This window comes from Puma concolor, chromosome A2 (genome assembly GCF_028749965.1).
Source record: "Puma concolor isolate L17-30 chromosome A2, mPumCon1.1.hap2, whole genome shotgun sequence".
Taxonomy (NCBI): Eukaryota; Metazoa; Chordata; class Mammalia; order Carnivora; family Felidae; genus Puma; species Puma concolor.
Genome location: NC_141668.1, coordinates 88482581 through 88506897, shown reverse-complemented (window position 1 = coordinate 88506897; position 24317 = coordinate 88482581). Strand labels below are relative to the sequence as shown.

Here is a 24317-nt window from a genome sequence, read left to right as displayed (position 1 = left end):
TTAAAAAATATATGGAAACAAACAAACGAATATGGAATCCAAACGCTTTGGGATGCAGTGAAGGCAGTCCTGAGAGGAAAATACATTGCAATCCAGGCCTATCTCAAGAAACAAGAAAAATCCCAAATACAAAATCTAACAGCACACCTAAAGGAAATAGAAGCAGAGCAGCAAAGACACCCCAAACCCAGCAGAAGAAGAGAAATAATAAAGATCAGAGCAGAAATAAACAATATAGAATCTAAAAAAAACTGTAGAGCAGATCAACGAAACCAAGAGTTGGTTTTTTGAAAAAATAAACAAAATTGACAAACCTCTAGCCAGGCTTCTCAAAAAGAAAAGGGAGATGACCCAAATAGATAAAATCATGAATGAAAATGGAATTATTACAACCAATCCCTCAGAGATACAAACAATTATCAGGGAATACTATGAAAAATGATATGCCAACAAATTGGACAACCTGGAAGAAATGGACAAATTCCTAAACACCCACACTCTTCCAAGACTCAATCAGGAGGAAATAGAAAGCTTGAAAAGACCCATAACCATGAATAAATTGAATCAGTTATCAAAAATCTCCGAACAAATAAGAGTCCAGGACCAGATGGCTTCCCAGGGGAGTTCTACCAGACGTTTAAAGCAGAGATAATACCTATCCTTCTCAAGCTATTCCAAGAAATAGAAAGGGAAGGAAAACTTCCAGACTCATTCTATGAAGCCAGTATTACTTTGATTCCTAAACCAGACAGAGACCCAGTAAAAAAAGAGAACTACAGGCCAATATCCCTGATGAATATGGATGCAAAAATTCTCAATAAGATACTAGCAAATTGAATTCAACAGCATATAAAAAGAATTATTCACCATGATCAAGTGGGATTCATTCCTGGGATGCAGGGCTGGTTCAATATTCTCAAATCAATCAACGTGATACATCACATTAATAAAAGAAAAGATAAGAACCATATGATCCTTTCAATCGATGCAGAAAAGGCCTTTGACAAAATTCAGCACACTTTCTTAATAAAAACCCTTGAGAAAGTCGGGATAGAATGAACATACTTAAACATCATAAAAGCCATTTATGAAAAGCCCACAGCTAACATCATCCTCAATGGGGAAAAACTGAGAGCTTTTTCCCTGAGATCAGAAACACGACAGGGATGCCCACTCTCACCGCTGTTGTTTAACATAGTGCTGGAAGTTCTAGCATCAGCAATCAGACAAAAAAAGGAAATCAAAGGCATCAAAATTGGCAAAGATGAAGTCAAGCTTTTGCTTTTTGCAGATGACATGATACTATACATGGAAAATCCGATAGACTCCACCAAAAGTCTGCTAGAACTGATACATGAATTCAGCAAAGTTGCAGGATACAAAATCAATGTACAGAAATCAGTTGCATTCTTATACACTAACAATGAAGCAACAGAAAGACAATAAAGAAACTGATCCCATTCACAATTGCACCAAGAAGCATAAAATACCTAGGAATAAATCTAACCAAAGATGTAAAAGATTTGTATGCTGAAAGCTATAGAAAGCTTATGAAGGTAATTGAAGAAGATATAAAGAAATGGAAAGACATTCCCTGCTCATGGATTGGAAGAATAAATATTGTTAAAATGTCAATACCACCCAAAACTATCTACACATTCAATGCAATCCCAATCAAAATTGCACCAGCATTCTTCTCAAAACTAGAACAAGCAATCCTAAAATTCATATGGAACCACAAAAGGCCCCGAATAGCCAAAGTAATTTTGAAGAAGAAGACCAAAGCAGGAGGCATCACAATCCCAGACTTTAGCCTCTACTACAAAGCTGTCATCATCAAGACAGCATGGTATTGGCACAAAAACAGACACATAGACCAATGGAATAGAATAGAAACCCCAGAACTAGACCCACAAACGTATGGCCAACTCATCTTTGACAAAGCAGGAAAGAACATCCAAGGGAAAAAAGACAGTCTCTTTAACAAATGGTGCTGGGAGAACTGAACGGCAACATGCAGAAGGTGGAAACTAGACCACTTTCTCACACCATTCACAAAAATAAACTCAAAATGGATAAAGGACCTGAATGTGAGACAGGAAACCATCAAAACCCTAGAGGAGAAAGCAGGAAAAGACCTCTCTGACCTCAGCCGTAGCAATCTCTTACTTGACACATCCCCAAAGGCAAGGGAATTAAAAGCAAAAGTGAATTACTGGGACCTTATGAAGATAAAAAGCTTCTGCACAGCAAAGGAAACAACCAACAAAACTAAAAGGCAACCAACGGAATGGGAAAAGATATTTGCAAATGACATATCGGACAAAGGGCTAGTATCCAAAATCTATAAAGAACTCACCAAACTCCACACCCGAAAAACAAATAACCCAGTGAAGAAATGGGCAGAAAAATGAATAGACACTTCTCTAAAGAAGACATCCGGATGGCCAACAGGCACATGAAAAGATGCTCAATGTCGCTCCCTATCAGGGAAATACAAATCAAAACCACACTCAGATATCACCTCACGCCAGTCAGAGTGGCCAAAATGAACAAATCAGGAGGCTATAGATGCTGGAGAGGATGTGGAGAAACGGGAACCCTCTTGCACTGTTGGTGGGAATGCAAACTGGTGTAGCCACTCTGGAAAACAGTGTGGAGGTTCCTCAGAAAATTAAAAATAGACCTACCCTATGACCCAGCAATAGCACTGCTAGGAATTTACCCAAGGGATACAGGAGTACTGATGCATAGGGGCACTTGTACCCCAATGTTTATAGCAGCACTCTCAATGATAGCCAAATTATGGAAAGAGCCTAAATGTCCATCAACTGATGAATGGACAAAGAAATTGTGGTTTATATACACAACGGAGTACTACATGGCAATGAGAAAGAACGAAATATGGCCATTTGTAGCAACGTGGATGGAACTGGAGAGTGTGATGCTAAGTGAAATAAGCCATACAGAGAAAGACAGATACCATATGTTTTCACTCTTATGTGGATCCTGAGAAACTTAACAGAAACCCATGGGGGAGGGGAAGGAAAAAAAAAAAAAAAAGAGGTTAGAGTGGGAGAGAGCCAAAGCATAAGAAACTCTTAAAAACTGAGAACAAACTGAGGGTTGATGGGGGGTGGGAGGGAGGGGAGGGTGGGTAATGGGTATTGAGGAGGGCACCTTTTGGGATGAGCACTGGGTGTTGTATGGAAACCAATTTGACAATAAATTTCATACATTGAAAAAATAAATAAATAAAAGATATTTATTTACTCAAAAAAAAAAAAAGTGGCCATCCATGGGAGAATGATTGAAGTTGCGTACATCCACGCTGGGGACTATTATGTGTCTCTAAAAAGAATGAATTGACATATTCAGGTTGACTTGTAGGTAATGCCACAAAGTTGTAGGAGGAAGGAGTGGATAATAAACAAACCTCTGGGTGTGTCAGGGGTGGGGATGAGATATATACACGTATGAAGAACAGCATGAAAGGACACATAATAGGTTGTAGACAAAAGTTAGAGGAGAAAACACAAGGGAGAAGTAGCATACAAGCAAAAAAAAAGAAAAAGAAAAAAGGAAAAAAAACTTGAACTGTATTATCCCCCAGCATATATGTTATGATCCCATTTATTCTATGTATGCATAAAAATTAGTGGAAAAGGTTACATTGCTAATTAAAAACCTACGGGGATAGCCCTGATATACTAAGTAAAAAGCAAAAACAAAAATGGCAAATTAATAGATTCTCTTTTGGTAAAAACAACTGAATTCCTGCATATGTGTACGTTTGTATGAGCAAGGTAAAGGTGTGGGAAGAGTCACACAGGTTGTCATGAGTTATCTCAGGAGACTGAGATTGGACAGTGAGGTCAAGATAAAGGAGATAATTAACTCCTTCATAGATCTCACATTATTTCACATGTTACAACAGCAAGTCTGTAATCTGAAAGACATCGAATAAAGAAAATGGTCTGTGTCTGTAACATTACTCTACCCTTAACGTCTAGAAATGTCATTCTGTGGGAAAAAACTGTGAAGCAAGAGAAATTTCAAATATTTACCACTCTACTTCCATCTTCTTGGATGACTTGGATATGAAACTTTTCGATATCTTTAAAAAGATAAACAAAAGAAAGACAGTTTAACCTTTATGAAAATTATGAGCACCTTTTTACACCTAACAGTGGTGAACGTTTATTTATAAAAGCAATGCAGATGAATCAACTGGCTGGAAAAATAGTATTATCACAGAGAGCAATTTCATAATATAAGTGCAAAACAAAACCCACCTTTCTCCAGCCTCTCTCCATAGTCTATTGCAAATCTAGCATTTACTCTGCTCCTCAATGTCAACAATGGATGAGACATTTAACCCTTCTGCTCCCCTGGGTTCCCTCAAATGTTGGCCTCCCCTGCACCATCAGTCTTATTTGGAGCTAACAGGGGTTCCTTTGGCAGGGTTTATCTCCAATTTCCAAATATCATATGAAAATATCATATGAAAATAATGGGGAGAAAACTCATTATACAAGATATTGGGGGGTATTTTTACGGGGATCAGTTTCACAATAAGAGAACTCTCAGCAATTTAGGTAGATTTGTGGATGGTCCCTTTCTCCCAGGAAGCAATCTAGAATTAGCCATACTTAACCTTCTGCCAGACTAGGTACAAAAATGGGAGATAGATAATTGGTCAAGAGCACAGAAAGTGAACATGAACCTAACACCCCCAGGCCTGTTCTTCCCATTATCAATCAGCAATTTCATTTTATAACATGAAAGATGGCTTAGTAGGTAAGATCCACGAGTGGATTTTGTCCCTTCTCTGCTACCCTCCCCATCCAAAGTGAAAAAAACTTCATTAGAGGATGTCCCAATCTTATTTCAGGTAGAATGTGACCAAGTATGTGTCCTCAAATTCTACTATCAAATTCTACTGGCTTCTAATACCTTCCTCCTTCTCCATCCAAGGTGACAGATACCCTGAAGAAGGATGAACTAAAGAAGGTAAAAGTGACCTCCACAACTGTTCTACACTCTACCATGTGATAAACATGGAAATCCATGCATATAGGAGCCCATCATTCCTGGGATGGGAAACAGAGCAGAGCCTAAGGGGACAAGTGGGGCAAAAAGGAAAAGCCCTTCCACAGGAGTGCTAGATCTGAAATGAACATCAAAGGTCAGTTGGACCTTCAGCACTGGTGAGTGAACATCTAGAAGATTCAGTCAAGTCCCATACTTCACAAGGAGATGTGCCCTTCATGAAGTTTGTATATATCATCTAAAGATACACTTACATTTCTCTTCTGAAACCAGTAACAGATGGTTCTCTGGAAGGGGGTGACTTTCCACATGGGGGTAGAGAAACTATAAAAAGGAAATGAACCAAAATCATAAGCAAAGACTACCTTGCTTACACAAATATTCCAAAAGTGTTTGATCACTATACTACTACACAGCCTAGAAGGTACTGGGATCCACCGAATAGTTTACAGACACACATTACAAATGGAAGCAAGGAGGAAAAAGAAACACTTTCAGGAGCTCAGTTTTCCAGGGGGAAATTGATGGCAGGCCAACATAATTCATTTAAACAGTAAGGCTAAAGTATAAGCTTATTTCTAGAGATGGTGCTTCCTATTTTGGAATGTGATTCTGAAGCTAATCAGAAACAATATAAACATCAGTACAGAAAGTTCTGTTTTGCAAGCACACAAAAAAGGGGTCAATACATCTGTTGTGCAATTAAATGTAGTATTTAATTTGACAACCAAGTAAATGTAGGCTCTCCTACAACTTCCAAAGTCCCACATCCAAAAGACAAAGCACAACGTAACACGGGACTTTCCAATGCAGAAGAGTGAGTCACGATGTGGCATGTGGTGGAGGATTTGCAAGCCTCAGATAATAGAATGACTGCCGTTGGGAAGAAAAGGCTCCATCCACCCTACTCCTCCTTCTCTATGCTCTCCCATATGGGTCAGCCCACAGGACAAAGCAGCCAGCCAGAAACAGCCTGATGTCATCAGCAGTGATAATGAGGGAAAAGGGGCCCTGGGATGACTCCAGTGACTTAATTCTTTCATCATCAAAAGGGTGACTATAAATCAGCAGTTTCATTTTGTAACATGAAAAACAGCTTACTAGATAGGATCCACCGGTGAATTTTGTTGTTTCCCTCCACAGTTCAAAGCATTATGAAAGAACATAACCTTTTTATGTCCTTATTTATAATTGGCAGCCTTTCTAAAGACTAGGAACATTTTTGACAAAATGTATTACCTGGTGTTCTAACTTTTCATGATGACAAAATGAAAATAGAACTGGCAATTTTTTTTTAAGTTTATTTGTTTACTTTTGAGAGAAAGAGCACAAGCAGAGGAGGGTCAGGGAGAGAGAGGAAGACACAGAATCTGAAGCAGGCGCCAGGCTCCGAGCTCTCAGCTGAGAGTTCGATGTGGGGGCTGGAACTCACCAAAGGGGAGATCATGACCTGAGCCGAAGTCGGACACCTAATCAACTGAGCCACGCAGGCACCCCTAGAACTAGCAAATTTTTTTTAATTGTCCATAGTCAAGTTTCCTTTTTAGAATTGAAAAACAGAACATTAACGATACACCATTTTTCATGGCGAATCTTCAAAATTATAAAATAGTACTGTAGAATTCAGCTATGAAAATAATGTAGAACTTACTATGCCCTGATATTGTGCACCTCAAACAGGAAACTGCCTGTCCTGGGGTTGAGGAGAAGCAAAGCTGAGTGACACCATACAGATAGTGGAAGAGCCAACACTCGGTGCCTCAAAACAAGGAAATATTCCTAGAGAAAATGATTCGGCCTCCCTTGGGACTACAGAGGTGGCCAAGGCATACTTGCCTAGGGCTGTGACCTGGAGTATGATGCTGACAAGTTCTAAGCCTTTGCCTGGTGTTTGTGCCGCATTCAGTGAGAACATGATTTTAAAAGTTCCATTTAGGTGGTGGTGGTTTTCCTTTGTATTATGAGGCAGCCTTAGAGCAAGGCCTAGGAATGAGAATATAAATAGACTTCAGGGCACCTGGGGGTGCTCAGTCAGTTGAGCGTCTGCCTCTTGATTTCAGCTCAGGTCATGACTTCACAGTCTGAGACTGAGCTCTTGTGTCAGGCTCTGTGCTGGGCACGGAGCCTGCTTGAGATTCTCTCTCTCCCTCTTCCTCTGCCCCTCCCCTGCTTGCATGTGTGCTCATTCTCAAAAATAAAAAGAGACAGACAGACAGGTTTTAGACACAGCTCTATAAAAGCATGCAAGGTTTTTGTTTTCTTGCAGTTTGAGTAGAGATCTATATAGATTACATCGTATTAGGGAAATATTTATCTTCACAGATATGGAGCTAGACTCTGATTATTAATACTCAGTTGGAAGATATGCACTATAGGTGGATATCTGGAGCCATTTGGAAGATGCAGGTCATGCTGGTAGGCGATTCTCCAAAGGTACCGGGTTGGGATCCAAACCCTGACCACTACTGTCCTGCTCAAGTTTCTCTGTGAAGGAGATCAAGGCTGCACATACAGACTTGGGGAAATGTACTATCAGAGATCATCATGAATGTTTTGGTAAGGAAAGGGAGACAGATTTCAGGGCAAGACCAAATTCAGTGGACAATGAATGGCATTTCTCTAAAGGGGAGAAGGAGGGAGAAAGGGAGGTGAGGGGGTTGTCCTGGATGGAGGTTTGGAGGATTTTCTCCCTCTAGAAGCATAAGAATGAGGAGCAGGGAGTAGGGCTAGGCACAGAGATGGGTCCTCAAGACAAGTACGAGTTTTACCTCATTTGGGTGGGGACTTCCCCTTTGGCCTATGGATGCAGTCATGCATCATGTACTATTAATTGCTTTTAATTAAGATAAAATTTGCATAACAGAAAAATCACCTTTTTAACTGTTTTAAAGTATACAGTTCAGTAGTTGTTAATACATTCACAATGCTGTGCAACTACATACTTATAAAAATCCTTTCCCTCCTGTGCTCTAATTCCCTTTAGCTGCCCTAATCCTTCATTAGTATCTCCATTGCCTACTCAGCCCTGAGTGGACATGCTAAGGAAGCCAAGAACAGACCAAAAAAGGGAAGTGTGGTCTGCCCCATAGTCACCCCTGTACTGATGACAGTGTAAACATAGCAGCTTCCTGACGGAGGAGGAATACAGCCTAGGAGCTGGAAGCAGGCAGTGGCCCCCAGTGAAGGACCTGGGGGGGTGGGGATGGGAGAGAGGTCCCTCTCCTGACACACTGCAAGAGGGAGACCCACTGGCTTGAGGCTGGGAGTAGGCGGGGGTGGGGGGGGGGGTGGAACAACGAGAAGCAGAGAGTTCAGGTTACACGAGGAAGTTATGCTATAGCACTGCATCCACTGTCATCTGTGGTAGTCAGATCGCATGGAGTCACCACAAACACCGTATACTGAATGCTGAACCATTACTCCTAGGGGACATACAAGGACAGGCTCCTGCCTGGTCACAACATTTCTGTCAACGAATTAATACATAATTTTGTTTCGTGTGTATTCCTGTTTTTATAAAACACATCTTATTTAATATATATTGTTGATCCATTAGCATTAAACTCATGGTCAACAGCACTCATGCCCTAACGAAGCTAACCTAACCCACATATTCTCTCTATAAAGCATATGGCAGCCTTCTTGAGCTTAGGGACAGTAGCCAGCACTTTAGCACTATGCATGGGGGACATTTGAAACAGTGAAATCACCAACAAAAAGCTCAAAAATGTGAAAATCATGGTGCTAAATAGATCATAAAAATGACATTCATTTATAGGATAAGAACTCAATCAAGAAGGCAGTGTCACGTTGTTCAACCTCAGCTGAGTGACAAATTTTTCACCACTTTGCACATGTCTGTAGATAACTGTGACGGCACCAAGAGTATTGACTTTGATGTCACAAACAGATTTTAGTGAGTAGGACAACTCACAAATTCAGAATGTGCTTGTAATGAATGTTGACTAGATCTGGTCCATCCACACTGTACCTACAGTGCTTCTGTACCATTTCATGGAGCTGACAAATTCAGTGATTTAGCCATTTAATCATGTGTACTCTGTCAACTGTATGAATACACGAAACAAACTTTTCTTTAAACTTACCTTAAATGTGTGTTGATAGTATTTTATCATGTAAAAACATTACAAACCATGACATAACAGAGACAGAGGAACTAGGTTTGAGTTTTGAGTTTTGATTTCCGTGTTTGCAAAAGGTGAGCTGATAATTCCAACCATACCCATCTACCAGATTGCTTTGAGGATTGAATGTGATAATGGGTGTGAAAACACTCCGTAAGCACCACTGCCTCTAGGTTTCACGCCTTGTGATTAGTGAGATGAGTGATAAATGGACATGCTCACTTACCTGCACCCAAATATAGCTATCCACGGCTTTTAGAACCTTCACATTGTTAACAGGATGGATTTCAACCAACAAAGTTAAACACTTTGATCCTACAAAGGAAAGGAGGCTTTTAGTAAGAAGATGAGAATGTCATTTATGATCTTCTTCACGTACATCTGAACTTGGAAAATGTAAACACGTTACCTGTTGTATTAGCTATTCAACCAGGAAAAGTAATTTTCTTAAAATTTACATTGACAGTTCTTAAAACCCACAACAGATAAAGAAAACCTCATGAAAGAGAAAGCAATATGCGTTCATGAACAAGTGAGGAACAAGTTCTTGCCCACTCCTCAGCCACTTGGCACAGCTTCATAGGCCCTCTGAGTTTCTAAGTCTAAGCAAACACAGCTCAATTCTCTATCACTCCAATTCTGCAGCACACTGGCAAATACTGCTTGTGTATGAAAATGTAAAGATATTTCTGAAGCATGAACATGTTACAGTTGAGAGTGCCTATTAAGAGGACAGGGGCTTGGCTTCACTTGGGAAAGGTACTGGAACTGCCCTGATAAAGACCCACTCACTTCCTCAATGTCACATTGTAGCAAATGTCCTAAAAGATAGCAATTAAAAGGGAAGTCCTTGGACACAGGCTACAATGGGATTACCACAGATATCTACATTTAGGCCAAAAGTTCCCCTCCCCTAAGACTAAACCTCAGAGAAGAAGGAGTTGTCTTGTATCTGAGTTCTTATAAAGACTTAACTATTCTCTGATGCTTTTTCAATGACTTTATTTTGAAAAATAATATACAATTTGGAGACAGCACAGCAACCTGGAATTGAATCAGTGCCAGTTTTCACTATTTAAGTAACTAACCTGATAGCATGGCTTAGGAAAAACAACAACAACAAAAACAAAAAAACAAACAAAAAAAAACCCCAAAACCCAAAAAGTCTCAGGTAGGGCGCCTGGGTGGCTCAGTTGGCTAGGTTAAGTGTCTGACCCTTGATTTCAGTTCAGGTCATGATCTCACGGTTCCTGGGGATCAAGCCCCGTGACAGGCTCTGCACTGACAGCCCAGGACCTACTTGGGATTTTCTCTCACCCTCTCTCTCTCTGCCCCTCTCCCATTCCCGCTCTTTCTCTCTCAAAAATAAATAAGTAAACATTTTTATTTTAAGGGAAAGAACGTAAAACAATTCCTGGGATATGGCCTCACAATTGCAAGGACTGGATATCTCTGTAAACATGCTTTTTAAAGATTACTGAGAAAGCAAGACAGTGAGTTATTATGTGGGATCTGAAATATACAAGGACAGAACAAATGAAAATCAAATACTGTTTGGTCAATGGTACTTACAGCTTGGGATAAAAATTCCACTGACACTGCAGCACCTGGGTGGCTTAGTCGGTTGGGCGTCCGACTGCGGCTCAGGTCATGATCTCATGGCTTGTGGGTTCGAACCCCACATTGGGCTCTGTGCAGCACAGAGCCTGAAGCCTGCTTCAGATTTTGTGTCTCCCTCTGTCTCTGCCCCTCCCCTGCTCGCACTCTCTCACTCAAGAATAAATAAATATATAAAAAACAAAACAAACAAAAATCCCAGTAAGACGATCATACACCAGTTCGAAAGAACTATACTTCTAATAACTGGGACAGAGGTAAAGGTCAGGAGCTTTGGGGATCTGCTTGATCACTCAAAAAGAAAAAAAAAGGGGTTCTAGGAATAAGAAAAACATTGGTGCCAATGATACTTAAGAAAAATAGAAATGTTTTGTGAAATGTGACAATGAGAAAAAAAAACTATTTTCCTTATTATTTTATACGAAGTATGTATAACTAAGTAAATAAAGTAGTATAAGTTGACATTTGGCTATTTTATCTCTTGTCCTAAAAGTCTATATATTCCAATTTGGGGAACAAAAAAACCCCCACCTTTTAAGGGGACACGTAGAGGATCCTACTCATTGCAAAAGTAAAGAATCACCTCACATTTGGATTTTTTGGCAGTGAATTTGATAACCAGCTATCAGCTAAATTCACTTGATTTTAAAATGGGAGGATTTTCAAGGACAGAAACTATCTTCCTACATGAATCTTTCCCTTCTTTAGGGCAGCCCAGACACTTAACTAATATAATCAGCATAATCATAAGAGTAATCGTGGAAAAGGAATTTCTCTCAATAACACACCATGTGCTTTCATGGTGTGATATGATGCACTCTGGATCAGGATTCTAGAGACATCAGCTCTAGTGTCAACTAGAAAGGATGAAGCTTTCCAAGGCTTTAGTGCCTTGCTATTAAAAAAAAAAAAAAAAAACAAAAAAAACTACAGAATCAGATCATTTCCACAATCACTTTCAGTCATGAAATCCCATGATTCCATGAAGTACTTACAGTTGTCTTAAGAAGTTAGAGAATACTGATCTCAGGGGAGACTGGGAGGGCATCACTGAAGGGCAAGACGGATCCAGGCAGGATGTAGATATCACAGAAAGTAGAGACAGCAAGATCAAAAGTGACAACTTGGATGGACCTTGAGGGCGTTGTGTTAAGTGAAATCAGTCAGAAAAAGACACTGTATGGTATCTGTTATGTGTGGACTCTTGGAAAGAGAGAAAAAGAAACATGCGCATAGATACAGAGAACAAATTAGCAGTTACAAGAGGTGGGGGGTTGGGGTGGAGAATGGGAGAAATAAGTGGACTGTTTTGTCTTTTTAGCTTAAATAAGTTGAACAAAAATTGAAAAAAAAATAAAAGCATAGGGATAGGCATGGCATGGGGAGGATAGAGTGGGCAAAAGAACCTGGTGAAGACACATGCTGTGAAAATTCTAGTATTTTTAAAGATGTGATCATTTAACTTCACTAGAGGTGCACCAAACTTTAAAGACTGACAAGGTTGGTAAAGGCCAGTAGGGCATGGTTCTGAAGCAGCTCTGGTTACTGGAGCTCTTGAACCAAAGCACAGCTCCAGGGAACATCCACAGCACTCAATTATCTATAATGACGCAGGGGACCCCAGGAGAGTCTCGGTGGCCAACACATGTGGACACCCTAATAGCTGCCCAGGGGGAATCTACTGTGCCTTGGGGCAAATGCAATTCCACAGGGGAGGGTGAAGGGGGGAGCTAGGCCCTTTATTTCTTTTCTTTCCCTAAATCTTTTTTATTATTTTTTTAATGTTTGTTTATTTGTGAGAGAGACACACACAGAGTGTGAGTGGGAAAGGGGCAGAGAAAGAGAAAGAGAGAGAGACAGAGAGACAGAATCCAAAGCAGGCTCCAGGCTCTGAGCTGATGGCACAAAGCCCGATGCGGGGCTCAAACCCATGAATGGTGAGATCATGACCTGAGCCAAAGTCAGAAGCTCAACTGCCTGAGCCACTCAGGCTCCCTATCTTCTTCTTCTTCTTTTTTTTTTTTCAAGTAAGCTTGACCCAACATGGGCCTTGAATTCATGACCCTGAGATCAGAAGTCACATGTTCTACTGACTGCCAGGCATCTCTTTTTTCCCTCTTTTCCGAACAAAACATTAACTCTGCCATGGCCACAGCCAACAAGAGAAGCACTATTGATAAAAACTGTGCTGTAAAATATGTGGACCAAAGAACCCTGTATTGTTCATAGGAAAGATGTGACAGTTTGTCTCACTTACAATGGAAAAATCCCATAAGCAACAGAGTGTTAAACAACACCTCCAGGCAAACCACATTTTATAATTGAATGGCTTATCAGGTCATTCATGGACAAATAAAATAAGGCTTTCCAAAATAACTGTTCAAAGGGCAAAACATTATAATAGATTCTACAGTGCTTTCTGGTCACATCATTTCTAAACTCTTAACTGAACGAAGATCTCATAAGGGTCTCCATGATCTGTCTATACTTTGGCCCCGTTTTCCTCTGGCCTTAGTTCCTACTGATTTGCCCCTTTTCATTCAGCCTCACTGACCTCACTATCCTTTTTTTTTTTTTTTCCTCCCCTTTTAACCTCCTCACTGTCCTTGATCAGCAAATCCATCAAGTACACTCTGGCCTCAGGACCTTTGTGCTGGCTGTGGTCACAGCCAGAAATGTGCTTTCCCCACAGCCATGTGCTTGCTCCCTCCCTTCTTTCAGATTTCCGCTTAAATACTCTTCTAATAGTATTTCCTAGCATCATCCCTCAAATAAACTAATTTCATTCAAATACTTGCCTCAGACTCTACTTTGGGGGGAAAACCCAAACCAAGACAAGAAATAATCTCAGGGGCCTGGATCACTTTAGCCCTGAGGGCTGGCATGAGGGAGTGGGCAGCATGAAACAGGAAGAAGAGTCTACCACTGTAAGGAACCCAATCCAATTTGTGACCACTGTGGGACTTGAGCTGCATGCAGCGTGCCCTCAGAATGATCCACTTAAGGGATGGAAAGAAGAGTATTTATCCTTCAGCTCCTTGGCCCCTGGTTGGTCATGGCTTATGCTACTGGGAATCCTTTCCAGCCATGCTTCCAGGTGGCACGCATGTAGGTAGCAAACAGAATTTCCCAAGGGCTCTGGGCACAAAGCAAGAAGCAGGTAGAGCAGCAGAGTTAAGGCACTGTCTGTTGAATTATGTTTGCGGGGAGCTGGTTCTTACCATGGCAGCTGGCATGAAAGGTGAGCTGAGAAGATATAAAGCATGAGGTAGCCAATACGATAACTAACAACGTTCATTTTAGTATTTTTAAAGATGCAATCAGATGATCTCACCAGAAGTGCACCAAACTTCAAGAGTAAGCATATCTGAATAGGATTTAATTTAATAAAATTTACAGTAAAGTTGGTCTGAAAGTGCATTTTGTAATGTACATAATCGCCACTGTTCTGCATGACAATCAAGCACAGATGGTAAACATCAGGTGAAGAATATAGGTTCTACTGGTTTACCAGCATAATAAAGAATTCCAGAGGCAAATAGGAATAGGGGCCAAAAAGAACAGGGAGGCACAGGGAGCTAATCCAAGGATGTGTAGAGATGCCCAGGCTTGTGATTGGGAGAAGCACAAGAGACGAGGCCTTTCTCTTCTAAGTAAAGGAGATTGAGGTCATATGCCCTTGTTTTAGGGTCAGGACACCAATGTCTTAGATCCTATTTCACTTAAACTAGTCCAGTTCCATCAGTTCTGAAGTGAGCATTGCACTTCATTCTAAGAGGAGCAGAGGATGTGAAGAGGGGGACATGGCACTCAAGAGGGAAGGTGGCTGTTGTGGTTCTCCGTGTAACACGGCAGGAGGGAAGGCAAGGATGGTATAGATCACCATATAGATGATGAGGTTTCCAGGTGAGCCTCCTGCCCAGCAGCATTTCCCATAATCTCTGTGCCAAGGTCCCTGAGAAGATCCCATCCAGACTTGACTCTGCTTCCCTTGACCCTCTAAGCTGACTCTGTGGGAACCCAGGACTGCCTCATAAGCCCCACGGGGAAGGAAGGTGCAAGAAGTTTTTCCATCACATACAACCACAGAAGAATACATCTGAGTGGGAACTATGCTAACAAAAGGAGCTTAAGCCCCGAATAAACACAACAGATGGGAAGCGCTGCAGGATGGGAATAGTAAGGGACTGAAATGAGAACTTGACCAGAGATTGAAAAATGGTGGTAAGTCCATGGGCTACATCAGCCACAGGTGGTTATCACTGCCTGAGCAGAATTTTTAAAAAATATTTGAGCCAAAATTTAAAATAAAATTTTAGGGGCACCTGGGTGGCTCAGTCAGTTAAATTGTCAACTTTGGCTCAGGTCATGATCTCACGGTTCATGAATTGGAGCCCTGCGTCTGGCTCTGTGCTGACAGCTCAGAGCCTGAAGCCTGCTTCAGGTTCTGTGTCTCCCTCTCTCTCTGCCCCTCCCCTGCTCATGCTCTGTCTCTCAAACATGAATAAACGTTAAAATTTTTTTGATTAAATTAAAATTTTACATAAATGTCCATACTTCTCTTGATAAATTGAAAAGCTGCTCCCACAGGGATTACTGCCGTCCTTTGAAGTTGAGACCCATGTCCCAGGGGGCACTCCACCCACCATTAGTCTCTATAGCTCACCATGGCAATTGCCACACCTCTCTTGCATAACATTGCATTCCCAGCATCAAACACAGTGCCTGACCCACTGCAGGCACTTCTTTGTTGAGTTCTGGACAGATGGATGACACATAATGTTAAAAAGAAGGGGGGAGTATCACATAGATAATAAACTACAAAGTGACCTTGGCAAATGGGAATTTTTATTTAGAATTGGTGGACTACTCATAGTGTATTATGTACTGCTCAATAGTTCACCAGATGTTAAGAACAAAAATGCATTCTTGAAGGAATATCAACCCTTTAAAAGCCCAGCCATTTACACCAGCTTCTGAACCATAGGATTCTAGTGTGTCCTCAGTGTTTATTTAGTCTGCAGGTACTAAATGCCTTTTTAATACTTCTACTATTCACTGTTACATTATTTTCTGTACTTTCTTGTTCTCTTGAAAAAAATAAAAAAAACATTTTCATGACCTTTGCCTTTTCATTCTGAGATAAAGCTATTTGTAAGGATGTTTGAAATTTGACTTAGTTAATAAATCTTCATCTTTCAATAGACACTAAAAACTATGTCATACCTGGTTGAAGCTCATTCTTTCTTCCTTCTTTAGTAGAATGAACTAAACTCGCAGCTAATGGATAAAAAAAAAATAATCCATTAGCAAATGATCCATGCAGTGGCTGGTTAAAGCTTACCATTTTAGACCTGAAATAAGTGAAGGCTCAAAAAATCTGTCAGTGGATGATAAAGGTAATGCAGAATGAAGTCTTTTTTTTTCTTTTTTTTGTAGGTGGATTCCACAGATTTTTTATTTCAAAATTAATCTCCCAGGAGCATCTCCTCCCAGAAAATCATTGTTATAGAATAGTCAAATATAGCAAAAGTCCAATACTTTGAAACTCAACAAATGTAGTTTAGTTCTTGACATGTAGCAATAAAAGAGTCCAACTTACCAAGCAAAGTTCTATCACTATTGACAGAACAGCTGACAACGTGCAAGTCTTTTTCAAATGTATAGAGATGCTGTTAAAACAAAATTATTTTTTAATTTGGAGTTTTGTGTTAAATAACAATTATAGAATTCAAATTCCCATTTAGCTCTGAAACAGGTATCATGGTGGCAAGACCTTTTATTAAAGAACCATCAATGAAGCAGTTTATCCATACTGAGATGCTTCAGATTATTTTTTTTTAACTTTTTATTTATTTTTGAGAGACAGAGAGGGACAGAGTGAGAGAGGGGGAAAGGTAGGGAGGGAGAGAGACACAGAATCCCAGGCAGGCTCTAGGCTCTGAGCTGTCAGCACAGAGCCTGATGCAGGGCTCAAACTCACAGACCGCGAGATCATGACCTGAGACAAAGTCGGACGCTTAACTGACTGAGCCACCCAGGTGCCCCTCAGATTATTTTTTAAGAAAATGTCTGCAATCATGGACCAGAGTTGGCACTGAAGCTTAACCATGAGGCAACATGGCCAAGTGGTTAAGAGTTTAAACCTTGGAGCCAGGTTAAACACAGGATCAAATTCTGACTGTGCCACTTACTAGCTGTGTGACTTTGGACAATCTCTATCAGTAAAATAAAAATCATAATACCTATTTCATGAAATCCTTAGAAGGATCAAGTGAGATGATCCATTCAAAGCACTTATTATAATGTCTGCCACCCATAATAAGCATTCAGATGTCAGCTCTTATAATTAGTGAGACAAGTAAAGTTTTAACCAAATTGCCTAACTATGATATCATTAACTATGGCTAAGACACAATCACAAGTGCATCTCCTCTAAGACTCTCATATTCAGAGCCTTGGCAAAGTAATCTTCTGTTTTTATTTAATCTTTATTTTTTAAAAAATTTTCTTGCTGTTTGAACAAGCAAGATTCCATTTCCTTATTAAATATTAAAGAAAATGAAAATGGTCATACAGGAAGAGGATATGACATGCAGATTTAGGAAATAAAGACAATTGTAGTTATATTAGGCAAACTCTCTTACAATACACTGAGAAGGTAAGAAAAGATCAAGAGTCTTAGACCTCAGGAGAGAACAGGCTAAGAGAAACAACACATGGCAGGAGTACTAGGAAAGTAATTAGTACCTATAGATACAAAAAGTACCAAGAATACACTAAAATCCTATGGCCAGAAGTTGAAAAATGTTGAGAAGTCACTAAACGCTTGATTAGAAAAAGTGGACTTTGAGTGAATAAGAAGGCTCTCAATTCATTTCAGACATTTTGGTCTCTTTTGACTCTTGCTCTGAGGGATTCTAAGTTATAAGTAAGAAGAATTATGGTTGTACACACTTAATTTTTAGTATTTTACCTTTTTAATTATAAAATAACATGAGTATAGTCTCAGTGTTTAAAACACACAGACACCATCAAATAAAAAGTCAAAGCTCCCTGCTATGCTCACCCAGTACGAACTACCTTCCAAAAGGAAACATGTTTTTATTTACTTGCTAGGCTTGCAGATCTTTTTAAATGAATATATGTTTATGCATATGTATTGCATACTTTCTTGAAAGTTTTTTTAAACATAAATGAAATGTATTATTCTGGCAATTTGCTTTTTTCAGGTAATAGTATGTTTAGAGAACCTTCTGTGCCAGGGTACATTTCTAGACTTCCTGGTCCGTTAATATTTGTAAGTTGCTTTTACATAGGCACAAAGGGACCCCATTGTATTTACAGAGTTAGGTAAGCCTGTCACGTCAACCATTGCTCTAGGTGGGTGGTTTGGGGAAAAATTAAGAAAAGGAGGCTGCGTTCTATACCTGGATGTTTAAGAAGTAAGAGAAGTGAAGGTTAAGGAGAAGAACACAGAGCCAGAGGTCAATATGAGATCCTAAACTTGTGAGAGCACACACACAAATCTCAGGAAGGCATTGGACTTCCTACATTCCTATGGAATATTGGATAATTGATTTGAGCCAATTTTGCTTAAATCTCAAAGGACTAAGAAACCTCAGGTAATGTTTTGGTCCAGGAGTTCTTGCACTTCATTCATTCATTCATTCATTCATTTTTCAAGATAATGGTCCAAGAGATGGTAAAAGGGAGGAGGCAAAAAAATTTTTTAGAAAATGAAATGAGAATATGTATCTAGAAAAAGGAGGCAAAAGAAGTAAAAATCTCTAAAAACAATAAAGTAACTAATGAGTTATCTATGAATTATAGTAATTTTTACCTCATTTTGTCTGGTCTGGCAGTCATATAATCCAAAGAAGACATTTCCCTTATTGTCCTTAAAAAAATTAACCAGATATTTATTATATACCATTGTTCAGGAAGTTAGGATGTTGTTAGTCTTAAACCTGCAATAATTCAATCAATATTAGCAATTAGCACTCTAAAGGTAGCATGTCAGAAAGGGACCAAACCTGTTTCAACTAGTAATAGGGGCTCAAAGAGTGAAATGAATGAAGAGTGTACAGTTTGGTGAGTCTGGGGGACCCAGACTGGGGGGACCCTGGCTAGTAGGACAGAGCATAGTAAAGGAGTGAATCTTTTTATATTTCCTTTTATTTAATATAATATATATGATAGAGATTGGGAGTGGCTAAAACAAGTCTATGATATTCCTATAAATAAAACTTTTTGAATCATACAGTTTCCTTAAATGCAGCATACTCATAGACACAACTTAAAATAACTATTTTTTTTTTTAAAGATTTTATTTTTAAGTAGTCTCTACACCCAACATGGGGCTCGAATTCACAACCCTGAGATCAAGAGTTGCATGCTCCACTGACTGGGTCAGTCAGGTGCCCCAACTTAAAATAATTTTTAAGCAAAAAAAAAAACAAAACAAAAAGCAAGCAAACAAAAAACAGTAATACATCTACGCAAAGCAAACTGGCCAGTAAAATTATTCTTTCACGTTTCCCTACTATAGTAATCAGTAAAGTTAAATTTTCATTCCTGATAACACTGAACATTGAAAACATGTTAAATAATGCCTCAAAACAGATGATACCTAAACAGATTATGTAATCATATTTAATATGTTTCAAAGATCAAAACTTTACATATTAATTAGGTTTAAACGTCTTTCACTTAGCATTTGTTCCTCTGAAGAATGGAACTTGATTTATTCAAAAAATTTGAGTGCTGGGTCAGATATTGTGTGTAATTTTTGTTTAAAAAAAATATTTCCTAAGACTCAATTTCAATTAGTTTGTTTAATCTCATAAAATAAAAGTCATGTTAAAAGTTAAATGCCAGCACTTATTCTTACCCCTCAGTAAGATATAGCATAAAATTCTGTGAAAAAACATAAATGGTTAAAATAGTAAATTCTATGTCATGCATATCATACCACAATAAAAAAGCATACATACCTTATAGGTATAAATAACATTTCCATTTCTTTCAACATTTAGTATACGTAAGCTCTCATAATTATTTTCTAAAACACCTAAAATGATAATAATAGCAAGTTAATATTTAACAGGGAATGTTTAAAAACTTATCTAACAAATATTAGTGAAAAGCCAAACACAAAAGAGTACATACTGATGATTCTGTTATATAGAATTTAAAAATAGGCAAAACTAATCTACTTAGTGACCTTTAGGGAAGAGGAAAGGTCTAGTGATTGGGAAGTATCTTAAGGGAGCCTTCTGAGGTGCTGGTAATGCAATATGTGTTGGGTATACTGATATACTCGCTTAGCAATAACTCACTGAGCTGTACACTCTTAACCTAAATACTTTTCTGTATGTTATACTTCAATACATTTTAAGTAGCTATTAGTTTGTGCTTTATGTATTTTGAAACTATGTTATTAGAGGTATAAAAATTTAGTGCTATTATAGCTTCCTGGTGGATTAACATTTAGGAACTCAGCAGAGTTATCAGATGAAAGTAACAAGATAAAAAGCAAGTAATAGTCAAGTCTTTTCTCACTGGCTATGATAGTATAAGGAAGAGTCTATACCAGAGAAAGCATCAACTTCTCAGTTTATTTTCTCCCATGGAATGACATGTGGTGGAGGGTCAGGTAGATCAGTAGAGAGGTGGGGAATCTCTCACTGCTGAAGGAGCCCTCAACAAAAGGCTCCTGCAGTGTTGTGAACCCCAGGGTTCTCAGGGCAGAGAGAGGGAGAAGAGCTAACATGGACAAGTACTGAGTCAGTGTGGAGAAAGAGTATCTTCAAGGTTCCCCTCCTTTTCCTGGGGTGGTTTCAGCAGAGGTACCTAAAGAAGGTCTGTGTTGATAGCTCCTGATAAAGAGGCCTCTGAATGAAGGCACCCCAGCTGAGAACGCAGCTATGGATAAGATGATGGCCACCCAGAGGGGGCCTGAGTCGACTGCAACTCCCTTGGAGAACTGCAGTGCACTGGCTATGCACCAAGTCTGGTTGGGGGGCAGGGGCAGCTTTCCCCCCATGAGGGCTGCCAGGTAAAGCTTCTTTCTTTATTTATTTGGGGGGGGGGGCAGGGTGAGAAACACACACACACACACAGAGGGAGAGGGAGAAGGAGAGGGGGAGAGGGAGAGGGAGAGGGGGAGGGAGAGGGAGAGGGGGAGGGAGAGGGGGAGGGAGAGGGGGAGGGAGAGGGGGAGGGAAAGGGGGAGGGAGAGGGGGAGGGAGAGGGGGAGGGAGAGGGGGAGAGAGACAGAGAGAGACAGAGAGAGAGAGAGAGAGAGAGAGAGAGAGAATTCCAAGCAGGTTCTGCGCTATCAGCACACAGCCCGATGCTGAAATCCAGAATTGGATGCTTAACCAACGGAGCCACCCAGGCATCCCTAACTTTTGCAATTGCATACAGTTGTGCCTGAAAAATCACACATAGCTTTTTAACCAGGAGCTGGACTAGTTAATCCCTTTTTTCACCATAAAATGCCCTTTATCACGAATACATTCTTTTTGCTTTTAAAGTTTACTTTGATTACAGTATAGCAACGTCAGCTGTCTTCTGATTAGGGCTTACATAACATTTTTTATCCTTTTATTATGAATCTTCCTGTGTCCTTACACCTAAGATATGTCTTACAAGCAACATCCTTTAGAGTATGTGGTCCATTTACATTTAATCACTGATATATTGGGTTTGTATCAACGATATTACTATTTATTTTCTATACGACTCAATTGTTTTTTCTTGCCTTCTGGACTAATCAAAAAACTCATTTCATTCTCTTACTTATTAATTTGTTATACAATCTTTTAGTATTACTACTTATCCTAAAGATTACAATACTAGTCCTTAACTAATTATGTTTTCATATTACGGGATGGCAAGAAATGTGAAGCAAGTGAAATGTCATACACTGCTAACAGGGATATATAGTGTAAAACTGGCAGTAGCTACTGAAGCCGAACATACATGGCTCAGCAACTGTACTTGTACATATATCGCAATGGAAATATACACTTATTTCAGCAAATGACACATGTAATTTCTATAGCACTATGGTTCATAATAGCCCAAGCTGGAAACCCAAAATATCCATCAGGCAAAGAATGAATAAATTGTAGGATACCCAAACAACGGCCTATTGTACAACAGTCATAATAACTTGCTATGATGTACAACATAAATAACTGAGCAAAAGAAGCCAAGATCCTGCCCCCTCCCAAGAAAGGTTCAAACTACATGATTTAATTTATACACAAGTTTCGAAAACAGGCAAAATGAATGTATGGTGCTAGTTGAGTGATTGCTGGAAAGGAGCATGTGAGACCTTTGTAGTTCTATTAATGTTCTCTTTCCTGCTCTGAGTGCTAGTTACAAGGGTCTGTTTCATTTTGTGAATAGTAACTGAGCTGTACACTTATGATCTGTGTACTTTTCTGCATGAAAGCCATATTTTGATGAAAGATAGAAAGGTCCTTTATACAAAACATTTAACTTGTAACTTAACTGACCATCATATTTTGGTCAAAATTTTAGTATATTCCTCTCAATTCTACAATTAAGGGATTAAAAAAATTTTTTTAATGTTTATTTATTTATTTTTTTGAGAGAGAGAGAGACAGGGTGTGAGCAGGGGAGGGCAGAGAGAGAGAGAGAGAGAGAGAGAGAGAGAGAGGCAAATCCAAAGCAGGCTCCAGACTCTGAGCTGTCAGTACAGAGCCTAAATGAACTGTGAGATCATGACCTGAGCCGAAGGAGGACACTTAACCGACTGAGCCACCCAGGCGCCCCTACAATTAAGGGATTTAAACATTAGTAGATACAGCTTTGATAATTATCATTAATTGGAGAGAAATACATATTTCCCTAATTTCCACAAAATTGCTTCAACTTGACTCATTTTCCCCACACATGAATAGTGTTTTAGATGTTAAATTATGTTGATCATGACAAGTTTCAATATTCAGACAAGACATATGACAAACATTCTCCAACTCAGAGCAAACTTCAGTTTGTATTCCTGATTTAAAAAGAAATACAAAACAAAACAGGATAATTGGTGACCTGGAGCCTTGTACTGGAACTGGAGGTGGGAAACATTTCAAAAGACAAAGAGCAGGTTTTGTAGAAAATGTAGGAATCATCCTGGCATCTCTCTTCCCCATCCCTCACAGGAAGAAGCTGCCTGGATCTTCTAAGAGCAAGGTAAAGGCAGGGGGCGAAGTGCTGTTTTTGTTTTAACGTGGGCACATCCACTTTTCATTGCATAATGAGCTGTCAGACTCACTTCCCACTGATTTAAAAATAAGGATAATCACCTAGTCTTCTTAGGAGAATAGTATGATTCAATAGCTCACCGATAAATAGCACTTTACAATTTACTGAGTTATTTTTAGCTCATCCACACTGTGTCAGCTTTTACAGGCCCACTGTACTAATGAAACATTTGAATTTCAATGAGGTTCAGATACTTGGCCAATGTATCAAAAAAGTGGCACAGACTAATCTCAAACTCAGAAAAAAGGTAAACAGAATAAACTAAGTTTCCTGTATCATGCTTACAATAGGCAAATGGATAATTACCAAAAAAATCCTTTAAGGTAGATTTTGTAGACATCTAAAGAGAATTTCAGGGAGTTTTTTTTTTTTTTTTTTTTTTCATCCTGCACAGGACTCAAAACTTCTGGAATGTAATGTGTCAATATTTTGAGAAGTACTTTTTTTTCTTTCAAGATTATAAGGATGCTGGGAGAGACCCTCTCCAAAGTACACTTAAAAGGTTTCAGCTAAGATAAGAAACTCCTTTACAAGAAATCTCACTAAGAAAATTCAATTTACTTGCAAAAGCACATCTATTTTCAAAACACTAAACAATTTTTAAAAATCCCCATACAGATTACAACAAATGATATACGCTTGTTCCATTAAATTGGTGGTTCTCAACTCTGGCTTTGGGTTAGAATGATTAGGGGAGCTTTTATTTTTTTATTAAAAATAATTTTTTAAATGTTTATTTATTTTTGAGTGACAGAAAGACAGAGCATGAGCACGGGAAGGGCAGAGAGAGAGAGAGAGAAAGACAAAGAATCTGAGCTGTCAGCACAGAGCCTGACGTAGAGCCCGAACCCACAGACCACGAAATCCTGATCTGGGCTGAAGTCAGAAGCTTAACCAACTGAGCCACCCAGGTGCCCCTGATTAGGGGAGCTTTTAAAAGAACATGGATGCCCAAGCCCTACCCGAACTATCCTGACTTTATTGGGCTGGTGAGGAGCCCAGTCTCTGGTGTGTGTGTGTTTAAACTCCCCATCTGATTCTAATGTGCAGCCAGGGTTGAGAATCACTGAATCACATATTTGTATTATATATTAAACAATATTCATTAAATAACATAACTAGGACCAACTTATAATGTAATCATGATAGAGTTGAAAAATAATAAAAATAATGCCTTTGTGGATCTGTTACATAGTAATAACTGCA

The 24317-nt window shown here is 39.3% G+C and overlaps 1 protein-coding gene across 11 annotated transcripts in view; it reads right to left on the bottom strand.

Moving 5' to 3' along the window:
- Window positions 1-24317, bottom strand: part of GSAP (gamma-secretase activating protein) — a 136876-nt gene that overhangs the window by 60426 nt on the left and 52133 nt on the right. For all 11 annotated transcript variants that reach the window (XR_015248066.1, XR_015248067.1, XM_086696863.1 and 8 more), the window contains 7 exons: window positions 19811-19887; window positions 18658-18714; window positions 16417-16486; window positions 16041-16094; window positions 9424-9512; window positions 5307-5376; window positions 4068-4117 (listed from right to left, as the gene is read on the bottom strand). Coding sequence is in view for 9 of the 11 variants with exons in the window: in XM_086696863.1 (XP_086552989.1) it covers window positions 4068-4117; window positions 5307-5376; window positions 9424-9512; window positions 16041-16094; window positions 16417-16486; window positions 18658-18714; window positions 19811-19887 (467 nt within the window). In the remaining 2 variants the exon portion in view is untranslated. The remainder of the gene's footprint in view (window positions 1-4067; window positions 4118-5306; window positions 5377-9423; window positions 9513-16040; window positions 16095-16416; window positions 16487-18657; window positions 18715-19810; window positions 19888-24317) is intronic.